The following is a 12,183-nucleotide window of genomic DNA, read 5'->3' as shown; positions in this document are numbered from 1 at the left end:
CCAAACACAAAGTTGGCACATTTGCTATTTTACACAACGGTTTTTGTGACAAAAGTATTGGTAAAGTTGGAAATGAGATGGAAACACTTCAAAATTTTTGTATTTATTCGGTACATATACATTTAAATGAAAAACTACAGTGCCTTGCGAAAGTATTCGGCCCCCTTGAACTTTGCGACCTTTTGCCACATTTCAGGCTTCAAACATAAAGATATAAAACTGTATTTTTTTGTGAAGAATCAACAACAAGTGGGACACAATCATGAAGTGGAACGACATTTATTGGATATTTCAAACTTTTTTAACAAATCAAAAACTGAAAAATTGGGCGTGCAAAATTATTCAGCCCCTTTACTTTCAGTGCAGCAAACTCTCTCCAGAAGTTCAGTGAGGATCTCTGAATGATCCAATGTTGACCTAAATGACTAATGATGATAAATACAATCCACCTGTGTGTAATCAAGTCTCCGTATAAATGCACCTGCACTGTGATAGTCTCAGAGGTCCGTTAAAAGCGCAGAGAGCATCATGAAGAACAAGGAACACACCAGGCAGGTCCGAGATACTGTTGTGAAGAAGTTTAAAGCCGGATTTGGATACATACAAAAAGATTTCCCAAGCTTTAAACATCCCAAGGAGCACTGTGCAAGCGATAATATTGAAATGGAAGGAGTGTCAGACCACAGCAAATCTACCAAGACCTGGCCGTCCCTCTAAACTTTCAGCTCATACAAGGAGAAGACTGATCAGAGATGCAGCCAAGAGGCCCATGATCACTCTGGATGAACTGCAGAGATCTACAGCTGAGGTGGGACACTCTGTCCATAGGACAACAATCAGTCGTATATTGCACAAATCTGGCTTTTATGGAAGAGTGGCAAGAAGAAAGCCATTTCTTAAAGATATCCATAAAAAGTGTCGTTTGCCACAAGCCACCTGGGAGACACACCAAACATGTGGAAGAAGGTGCTCTGGTCAGATGAAACCAAAATTGAACTTTTTGGCAACAATGCAAAACGTTATGTTTGGCGTAAAAGCAACACAGCCCTGAACAACCCTGAACACACCATCCCCACTGTCAAACATGGTGGTGGCAGCATCATGGTTTGGGCCTGCTTTTCTTCAGCAGGGACAGGGAAGATGGTTAAAATTGATGGGAAGATGGATGGAGCCAAATACAGGACCATTCTGGAAGAAAACCTGATGGAGTCTGCAAAAGACCTGAGACTGGGACAGAGATTTGTCTTCCAACAAGACAATGATCCAAAACATAAAGCAAAATCTACAATGGAATGGTTCAAAAAATAAACATATCCAGGTGTTAGAATGGCCAAGTCAAAGTCCAGACCTGAATCCAATCGAATCTGTGGAAAGAACTGAAAACTGCTGTTCACAAATGCTCTCCATCCAACCTCACTGAGCTCGAGCTGTTTTGCAAGGAGGAATGGGAAAAAATGTCAGTCTCTCGATGTGCAAAACTGATAGACATACCCCAAGCGACTTACAGCTGTAATCTCAGCAAAAGGTGACGCTACAAAGTATTAACTTAAAGGGGCTGAATAATTTTGCACGCCCAATTTTTCAGTTTTTGATTTGTTAAAAAAGTTTGAAATATCCAATAAATGTTGTTCCACTTCATGATTGTGTCCCACTTGTTGTTGATTCTTCACAAAAAAATACAGTTTTATATCTTTATGTTTGAAGCCTGAAATGTGGCAAAAGGTCGCAAAGTTCAAGGAGGGCGAATACTTTCGCAAGGCACTGTATATTATGTGAGCACTATGTCCTCATTTATCTGAAACAAGTACATTTTGTGGATACATAACACAGCTGGTCAAATGTGCATATTTTCATGCAGATTCTAGAATATTCACGTGAAAATCTGTCTCCAATTGAATGGAAACCTACAGTGGCTTGTGAAGGTATTCACCCCAATTACTCTTGAGGTATGTCTCTATAAGCTTGGCGATCTAGCCACTGGGATTTTTTCCCATTATTCAAGGCAAAACTGCTCCAGCTCTTTCAAGTTGGATGGATTCCGCTGGTGTACAGAACTCTTTAAGTCATACCACAGATTCTCAATTAGATTGAGGTCTGGGCTTTGAATAGGCCATTCCAAGACATTTAAATGTTTCCCCTTAAACCACTCAAGTGTTGCTTTAGCAGTATACTTAGGGTCATTGTCCTGCTGGAAGGTGCACCTCCGTCCCAGGCTCAAATCTCTGGAAGACAAAACAGGTTTCCCTCAAGAATTTCCCTGTATTTAGTGCCATACATCATTCCTTCAATTCTGACCAGTACCTCAGTCCCTGACGATGAAAAACATCCCCACAGCATGATGCTGCCACCACGCTTCGCTTCACTGTGTTCTCGGGGTGATGAGGTGTTGGGTTTTTGCCAGACATAGCTTTTTCCTTGATGGCCAAAAAGCTCCATTTTAGCCTCATCTGAGTACCTTTTTCCATATGTTTGGAGAGTCTCCCCTATGCCTTTTGGCGAACACCAAACGTGTTTTGCTTATTGTTTTGTTTAATTAATAAATGCTCTTAAGGATACGCCCCTTTTCCCCCAAAATTGCCTTAAATTACATACCCAAATCTAACTGCCTGTAGCAAGGATATGCATATTCTTGTTACCATTTGAAAGGAAACACTTAAGTTTGTGGAAATGTGAAAGGAATGTAGTAGAATATAACACAATAGATCTGGTAAAAGATAATACAAAGAAGAAGAAAAAAACTGTTATTTTGTTTTTTTTTGTATCATCATCTTTGAAATGCAAGAGAAAAGCCATAATGTATTATTCCAGCCCAGGTGTAATTTAGATGTAGAGTATGTGCAAAGTTTTAGACTGGTCCAATGAACCATTGCATTTCTGTTTTAAAGTATAGCTTCCCAAATGTGCCTAATTTGTTTATTAATAACTTTATGTTCAAAATTGTGCACTCTCCTCAAACAATAGCATGGTATTCTTTCACTATAATAGCCTCCTACCAATATCAGATAAATGTTCTGTGGGAAATGTTCTGGTTACTCACAACCTCATGCTAATCGCATTAGTCTACGTTAGCCCAACCATCCCGTGGAAGGGACACTGATCCCAAAGAAGATTTAAGCAATGGCTTTTTTCTGGCCCCTCTTCCGTAAAGCCCAGCTCTGTGGAGTGTACGGCTTAAAGTGGTCCTATGGACAGATACTCCAATCTCCTCTGTGGAGCTTTGCAGCTCCTTCAGGGTTATCTTTGGTCTCTTTGTTGCCTCCCTGATTAATGCCCTCCTTGTCTTGTCTGTGAGTTTTGGTGGGCGGCCATCTCTTGGCAGGGTTGTTGTGGTGCCATATTCTTTCCATTTTTTAATCATGGATTTAAATGGTACTCAGTGGGATATTCAAAGTTTCTGATATTTTTATAACCCAACCTTGATCTGTACTTCTCCCCAAGTTTGTCCCTGACCTGTTTGGAGAACTCCTTGGTCTTCATGGTGCCACTTGCTTAGGAGTGTCCCAGACTCTGGGGCCTTTCAGAACAGGTGTATAAATATACAGAGATCATTTGACACTTAAATAAAGTACACCTGTGTGCAATCTAACTAATTATGTGACTTCTGAAGGTTATTGGTTGCACCAGATCTTATTTAGGGACTTCATAGCAAAGGGGGTGAACACATATGCATGCACCACTTTTCCATTTTGTAGAATTTTTTGAAAACAAGTCATTTTTTTCATTTCACCAATTTGGACTATTTTGTGTATGTCCATTGCATAAAATCCAAATAAAAATCGATTTAAATTACAGATTGTAATGCAACAAAATAGGAAAATTCCAAGGGGCTTGAATATGTTTGCAAGGCACTGTAGCTAGTGATTGTCAATTAGCCTATGTCAGCAAAACAGTTTCTCTCTGGCCAATGGCAAAATGAGTAGAATTGCATGAAATTAGTTATAAAATTGCAAAATCTTCTCTCCGCTCCATGGCAAAATGTGTTTAATTTAAGCAAACTTGCTTTATGGATGCGAATACATAAACCCACTAACTGCCGCCCCTCATGATGAGTTCAGATTTTTTGTGGCCCCCACCCTCAAAGTTGCCCATCCTTGCCCTACATGCTTATGACAAATCCATCTCCAGAACCAGCCATAGCCTAGCTGGCTAATCTTTTGAACAACAGATAACATTAGCTAGCTAGATAAAGTTAGCATGCTAGCTAGCTAGACTGACAGCCGTCAGAACCCTGCTTGTTGCTTTTCCCCACTCCACGTGGAAATCACCACAATGGTCCCACCCCCAATTCATTCATATGTATTAGCAGCCTATGTTATTTTTCGGAGGTGGAACCTAAACGACAATTTCCGCTATAGGACAGGAATTACGTTGAAATAGGGGTGGCATTGCCCTCTGGTGGGGGCCTTTAAAACTAAAAGCATTTTCTTTAACAAATCAACCCATTTAGAGTCAGATCTTATACATTCCAGGCTGTTTTGTGAAGACAAATAGAGATTTAGCTTGGCTTAATATAAAATACATGAATCAATGGCCCGTGTGACAAATTTGAAAAACAATTGAATGATGAAGAGTTGTAATCATCAGGCTGTCCTGGGAGCAGCTGACAGAGAGCTCGTTCAGCACGTCACTGACCACCTCACTCTCCTTCTCCTCTGGGTCATCCCGGTACAGACGCATCATCTCCAGCACGTTGGTGGGTGTGGCCAAAGTGTTGGTGTCACCCTGTAAGACACAGTACCACTACCTAATGTTAGATCCCCTCTAAAGGGTTAATATCACCACACTGCAATCAAACCCATAAACCAGGCTATGAGATACCAATTCCCAATCCCATCATGCAGCAATACCAGAGAGAGTCCTTCCTGTACTCATTATTGTTAATGTGAAATGTAGCTGTGTAGATCAGCCCCTTACCGTGGGGTTATCCAGCAGGTTATACAGTTATCCAGCATAGATCAGCCCCTTATCCAGGGGTTATCCAGCAGCTCATTGGCTGTGATGCGAAGGGGGGGGTTCAACTTTCAGGAGGCAACTCAACACTTTTTTGGCTGGTGAGATAAAACAATGTGACAGTCAGTACGCTATATTAAAGTCATGTAATAATAACCATTGTAAGAAGGACCTATCAGCTCAACCTGGATGTGGTCAAGTACCATGTGTCCTTAGAGTTCCATATCACCAGAGATGTTACAAATAGAAGTCAGAGAGGTTGAGAAGCAGTACTACTGTATGTCACCTGCATCACTGATAGAGTCCCAGATGGGTCCGACAAAGTGGAATTCTCCCTTCTTGATTATCTCAAAGAGTCTTTCCTCAGAGGTGGCGATGAATGGAGGTTCCCCACACAGCCTACAGGGAGACAGTCCTGTCAGTCACACAGCCTACGGGGAGGCAGACCTGTCAGTCACACAGCCTACGGGGAGGCAGACCTGTCAGTCACACAGCCTACGGGGAGGCAGACCTGTCAGTCACACAGCCTACGGGGAGGCAGACCTGTCAGTCACACAGCCTACGGGGAGGCAGACCTGTCAGTCACACAGCCTACGGGGAGGCAGACCTGTCAGTCACACAGCCTGCGGGGAGGCAGACCTGTCAGTCACACAGCCTGAGGGGAGGCAGACCTGTCAGTCACACAGCCTGCGGGGAGGCAGACCTGTCAGTCACACAGCCTGCGGGGAGGCAGTCCTGTCAGTCACACAGCCTACAGGGAGCCAGTCCTGTCAGTCACACAGCCTACAGGGAGCCAGTCTTGTAAGTCACACAGCCTACTGTCTTTCTGGTCTGTCTGTGTCTCTCCCTCTCACTGTAGCAGCTTTTCCTATACTGTGTACAGTTCGCCCAGTGACCGATCAACTAGTAGTATAGTTTTAGACAGACCTGTCAGTCACACAGCTTACAGTGAGACAGACCTGTCAGTCACACAGCTTACAGTGAGACAGTCTGTCAGTCACACAGCCTACAGTGAGACAGTCCGGTCAGTCACACAGGCTACGAGGAGGCAGACCGGTCAGTCACACAGGCTTCTAAAACTATACTACTAGTTGATCGGTCACAGGGCGAACTGTACACAGTATAGGAAAAGCTGCTACAGTGAGAGGGAGAGACACAGACAGACCAGAAAGACAGGAAGTGATAAAGGAGGGATGAGTGGGCGCATTGCTTACAGCATGTACATGATGACCCCAATACTCCACACATCACACTGCTGAATACTCATGAGCATTGATCACCTCAGGAGCTGAAACAGAGAGGAGAGGACCGGTTTTAACAGGACTACTCTAATATGATGTGATCTTTGTGTGTAGGAGCTGAGCGTGTCAGTCTTACCCATGTAGATAGGAGTCCCACAGGTGGCTTTCAGCAGGTTCTCACTGCCAACACCCCCCTTCTTCACTGACAACCCAAAGTCTGTCACCTGGGAGGAGAGAGGGCCGACAGCAGACACTGAAACACACGCAGGCCTACAGCATGCATCCATCTCATATCAAATCCTTTCTTGTTGGTGTTATTTATCAGACAAAACAAGGTTTACTTGAAGAGCAGCAATAACTGGGTCTCTCTATGTTAGATGAATAACAAATACGAGCTGTACATGCTGTATGGTCTCATGTAGTATATAATGGCAGGCAGGAGAAATACAGCAGGAGACAATATCCAGGAGAGATGACCTCCTCCTGACAGATAAAAGCCTTTTATACCGTGCCAGAACAACCCTGTCTTTCAGCAGTGTGTGTGTGATTTATGCTGCCGCCCTGCCTTGTTTGAGCCCGCGCTCCGGGTATCTGCTTCAGCCTGTGCTCCGTCAATGCACACAGCATGCTGGGCCCAGGCGGTAATTTTTCTTAAAAGATGCTCTTGATTCACCCTTTTGTACGGTGTGATATAAAGGGGAACCAAAGGGGGGTCTGTCATAATGAGGTAGCATTTAAAACCATTTAGGGGGAGAGTGGGAGAAAAAAAACACATCAGCAGCCTGTCCTTAAGTCCCCGCAGACTGGCTGGATGAGAAACAGCAGTGAAAGTTTTCCAGTTTGTGTCGCCGTCTCACCTTGATATTGATCATGTCATTATCATCACCATGATGATAACTCTTCACTAGAATGTTCTCCAGTTTCAGGTCCCGGTGAACTATGTCTGAAATACAAAAATGAAACCACCTTTACTATGTGAAGAACCAACCATAATGGCTTTCAAAAGGCCTTTAGCAGAGAGGACAAGTATGATGGTTAAAAGCAGTTAAATCTACCATGAGTAATTGTCCCCCACGATGAAATCGGGGAAGGGACTGTGGATCTGTCTCAGTCCGTCCGTACACCATCTCAGACAGCACTGGATGATTTTGACTAAACTTGGGTGAATGATTTGTCTTACCATAAAGATCTGGCATTTACGAAATGACACTGATTGGCTCAAGGCGGGAGCTATAGTAATTAACTGAAATGTGTGAGTCATACCAGAGAGGAAGAGGCGAAGCGAGAGGGATAAGTGGACCCAAAATCTGTCTTCTCCAACAGGTGGTGTTTAAAAAAAGAAAATGCTCACCAAGTAACAAGTTTTTGTATGGAGGTCAATTAGTGTCAAATTCTGTGACATAAAATGGAATGACTTTTTTGCTATGTGTGGCTAATTTGATCTAATATAAGTTTTGTTCTGCTTAGGTTGTTGCAAGTGTACTGATATAAGTAGGACACGTGACATCCCTGTATCATTCGTGGGGGACAACATGTTTAGTGTTGTCTTGTTTTCAACAGGTGACATCTCCACAACCTTAATCAATCATGGATGTCATCGAGCATTCCACTGGGAATGAGTTTGATTCACTGAGGAAGAGAGGGGTTCTGCCCCAGCTGAAGTCCCAGAGATTGTGACAAGAACAGCTACTTTATCCTCAGGAAAACCATGAGCGTCTTGCTAAATTCAAGCAATCCCTATGACAAATCTCTAGATATCAACCTACTTTTAAAAATGGTGAGCCACAAAGTATCAGTGGTCATTAAAGGAGATGTGCAGAATGGAGCAGAGGATTCGGAGACGTTTGAGAGAGTTATAACGGTTAGATTAGATGCTGCTGCTAGATTGACTTGATGGGATGGGAAATAAAGTGTCTTTGCACACATATTAGTTTTTGAGTAGTTCTCTCCCCCCTGGAGTCTTAAAGTTCAGCTCGGTTAAAGGGATTTTGTGAGAGGGGCGGAGCATGCTGACCTCTAATATATTGTTTCCTCTGCTCTAATGTTCATGTAGATTGAGCTCAGGAAGATATGGACTGAATAAAGACTCTGGGGTGTACAACAGTGGATGAACCTCTATATTTATATAGTAACAACAGCATGGTGAAGAACTAATAGTACAATGAACAAATGGTTCACAAAATTCATAGTAATATTCCACGGGACCAAATCGTTCTGTGCAAAATAAATGTATCATATCAATGTCTTTACTAAACAATTTGTCATATTTACTGTTCAAGAAGTAATGAATGTAAATGTTCATGCTGCTTATAAGGACAATTCCTCCACATTTTTACCTCATATTGATCATCTCCAGCACCAAACCAGTGTCTACATATCTGAAAACAGAGCGTTTATATTTCTTTCTACAAAACGTAGTGGTGCACCATTTTCAAATATGTACACACTGGTATTGTGCTGGAGACAATGAAAATGTGGTTCAAAAGTGGTGGAATGTCCCTTTAAGGCCACTACCTGTGACAGTCACTGCTAACCTTCAGCACCACATCCCCACTGGTATCATTAGTCGCCATAGAAGTGCGGCACGACAGCGCAGAGGGACTCTTAGTGTGAAAACACACCTATTAATCTGTATTCATCCCCAGCTCGTTGTAAATGAGTCATTAGCCCCATGTAATGGTGTCTCATTGCCAAGCAACGTCCTAAATTACCTCTAACTAGAGATTTCACCATCAGGAGGGGGGAAAACAGCATCTTTATATAAACCCCTCAGACTCAATTAAAAGGGCTACCGTTTTTGCCTGGTAGTTGTTCATTATTATCTCATTATTAGAATAAGCCAGGTTCTATAATGACTGGGAGCCATAACGTGGTATCATCTCCCTGATTATCACACGTCAATGAGGCCAAAGCAATTTGACTCGTTTGAGTATGATGTGACCGTGATATCACCAATTTGCACATTGTCACTGCACACAATTTACTCATACAACACATTGTCTGTACTGTTTGCATTAATGTTGGAATGATTTAATCAGTGCACCTAGATTAGTTTGTTATGTTTCATAAAGGTCAAAGAAGGCATAGTCTGATATTCTGCCTCTTACCCTTCCTTTATTGTTTCTTGAAATAAAGTTTCACTGTGTAAAATGTTCAAATGTAGATCCTTGTAACGATGTGAAACCTATAACTTTAGTCAGTCATATTACCCTTCTTATGCAGGTAGACGATGGCCTCAGCCAGGCTGTTGATGATGTGCCTGGTCTCCTCCTCTGTGAAGCGTGTGCTCTTCTGAAGGAGCTCCTTCAGCTCCCCTCCCTCACACAGCTCAGTAACCAGATACATCCTCTGGACACAAAGCACAGCACACAGACTGATAATGGCCCCCACAAATAGATCTGACCGGCCTCGCTCTCATTCATGGTGCTTACGCAATCGTCTGCACGCACACTACTGAGATATTGACTCCATTACTTCTAAGAAAGCATCCCCTACCTTTTGTGTTTCAAAGACTTCCTCCAGATGTATTATGTGTGCATGGTTCACACGTTTCAGGATGCTCACTTCCCGTACCAACAGTTTGACACCTGAACTTCCAGCCTGCATGGAGGGAAGAAGCTGAGTGAGTGCACTGAGGTGTGGGGCTGTTCTAGTAGCCATTAGACTGACTTTATAGTGTCTCTTTTCATCACTGCAGTCAACAAGCTGCCCATGGGAAACACTAATGTACTCACCTTCTCTTTGTTCACCTTCTTAATAACCCATTTCTTCCTTGTCTCGTTGTGGGTGGCTTCACAGATGACCCCAAAGCTACCTTGACCTAATTTCCTCCCAAATGAGCATATTTGCTATGGGGATAACAGAGGAACCATTAACAGAAAGGCAACCCACATCTGCTCTGTGAACTCAGTAAAACCATTCACAAGGAAATGTACCCTCAGCTTATGGGCTTGTTTAAGTATACGAGCTCGGATTTATTTCCCTGCTTCTATTGCAACATTATCTCAAGACCTGAATCCTAAAGTGGACCTTAATTTTCAAGCACTCAAAAAAGGAAAGTTTGCCCGTCTCTGGAGTTGCAGAATATAGTATTTCTAATCAAGTTACAAATGATTAAGTTGCTGCCGCAGTTCATTCAATCTCAGGTCTAATTAACTTGATCATTATCTCTGCGCATGCAAGGCTGAGCACTGCCTGCTGCAGATTTGGCAGAGAGAGCATCCGAAGCCCCGAGAGAGGGGGTGGAATCAGGAGCAAACTGGTGCAGATGGAGGCAGTATAGAGGTCAGCCGGTGTCACGTTCGTAATAAGGACGGGTGTCACGCCCTGACCTTAGTATTCTTTGTTTGCTTTATTATTTTGGTTAGGTCAGGGTGTGACATGGGTGATGTGTGTTTTTGTCTCATCTAGGGTGTTTGTACTGTCTAGGTTTTTTTGTAGATTTATGGGGTTGTTTCCATCTAGGTGTTTATATAGGTCTATGGTTGCCTAGATTGGTTCTCAATTAGAGGCAGGTGTTTATTGTTGTCTCTGATTGGGAACCATATTTAGGCAGCCATATTCTTTGGGTATTTTGTGGGTGATTGTTTCCGGTGTCAGTGTTTGTGCAACACGGGACTGTTTTGTTTCCATTTCACTTTGTATTTGTGTCATGTTCAGTCTTTTCTATTAAAACATGGACTCTTACCACGCTGCGTATTGGTCTGATCCTTGCTACACCTCTTCAGACGAAGAGGAGGAAATCCGTTACAACGGGACCAAGATGCAGCGTGTGAAGTCCCACATCTTTATTTCGGTGAAACTTCAAAAGAATAACCCAACAACGAAATGTGAAAGTAGTGGTGCACAAACACAGGTGTGAAAAATGGCTATCTAAATATGATCCCCAATTAGAGGCAACGATTACCAGCTGCCTCTAATTGGGAACCATACAAAACACCAACATAGAAATATTGAGCTAGAACACCCCCTAGTCACACTCTGACCTACTACACCATAGAGAACCAAGGGCTCTCTATGGTCTGGGCGTGACAGCCGGGGAGGGGTAGAGGGTGGTACTAGTGCCCCAGGGCAAGGGGGGGTGGTATCTAGGAATAAACATGGATGTGGTCTCTACCTACCTGGAGGTCAGCCTCATCCTCCATACGGGTGTGGGGCACCTTCCTCTCTGCACTGCTCACACGGGCAGTGTTCCACTGAGAAGCCATTTTCATGCCAGCTCCACAAACATCTGCTGGTGTCATCTACAGATGAGGAGCTTTATAGCTGGGTGAAGCACACACACAACACAGGGAAGGAATGGAAGGCAGACTGAGATGACCCCTTCTGGGGGTCATACAACATAAAAATGTACATTTTTACAGGATTATTTTAGCAGAGAAATAGGATTTTGCTCAGTTGATGTCCAACTCTTTAACATCATTATTATGACTGACGGTCAAGGAATTTGGGGTGACGGTTATTGGGCAGCCAAAGGACTGTGGTCACCGTTCCAATAGTGTTTTCCTCCACTCCTGACTGCATGTGTTGCCGTGCTGCAGGGAGGGGGCATTGCCTAGGCAACCAAATAATTGTTTGCTACAACACTTTGCTTGTTTCAGCAAGGAGCAACAAAGTTACATCACATTGTTAAGAATCCATGTTACCGCAGAAACCGACTCAACCGCACGAACGCCCGGCCTTCATTTAGCTGTTCGTTCCACACACAAAAAAAATAAAATGTAAACGGTTATTTTATTTAAATGACGGTTTTCATCCATAACTGTTGGATATGCAGTAATTGTGCCAGCCCTAATCACTATATAGGTCAGGGATGGGCAACTCCTGTCCTCTGGGGCCGGAGTCTGACGTGACGTCTGCTGGTTCTCTTTTGTCTAGCACTTAATTGCACACAGATACACCTGGGCAGTTTAACTCACATGACCTTAGGAGCCAGTCAGTTGGAGGGCGCCTCAGTAGGAGGCCTGACACTGTCACTGTGGTGACAGCTCTG

The 12,183-nt window shown here is 43.3% G+C and overlaps 1 protein-coding gene across 1 annotated transcript; it reads right to left on the bottom strand.

Annotated features, from left to right (window-relative positions):
• Positions 1-4,524: 4,524 nt before the first annotated feature.
• On the bottom strand, positions 4,525-11,449 carry LOC124035423 (serine/threonine-protein kinase 33-like). Its single transcript, XM_046348871.1, is given in 12 exon segments — positions 4,525-4,727; positions 4,967-5,003; positions 5,005-5,048; positions 5,237-5,349; positions 6,165-6,209; positions 6,211-6,238; positions 6,328-6,415; positions 7,049-7,134; positions 9,401-9,539; positions 9,687-9,791; positions 9,926-10,039; positions 11,312-11,449. Coding segments are annotated over 12 exon segments (1,125 nt in total). The 5' UTR covers positions 11,435-11,449.
• Between the last annotated feature and the right edge of the window lie 734 nt (positions 11,450-12,183).

The sequence above is a fragment of the Oncorhynchus gorbuscha genome, linkage group LG05 (genome assembly GCF_021184085.1).
Source record: "Oncorhynchus gorbuscha isolate QuinsamMale2020 ecotype Even-year linkage group LG05, OgorEven_v1.0, whole genome shotgun sequence".
In the NCBI taxonomy this organism is placed as follows: domain Eukaryota; kingdom Metazoa; phylum Chordata; class Actinopteri; order Salmoniformes; family Salmonidae; genus Oncorhynchus; species Oncorhynchus gorbuscha.
This window is presented reverse-complemented; position numbering and strand designations above follow the sequence as displayed.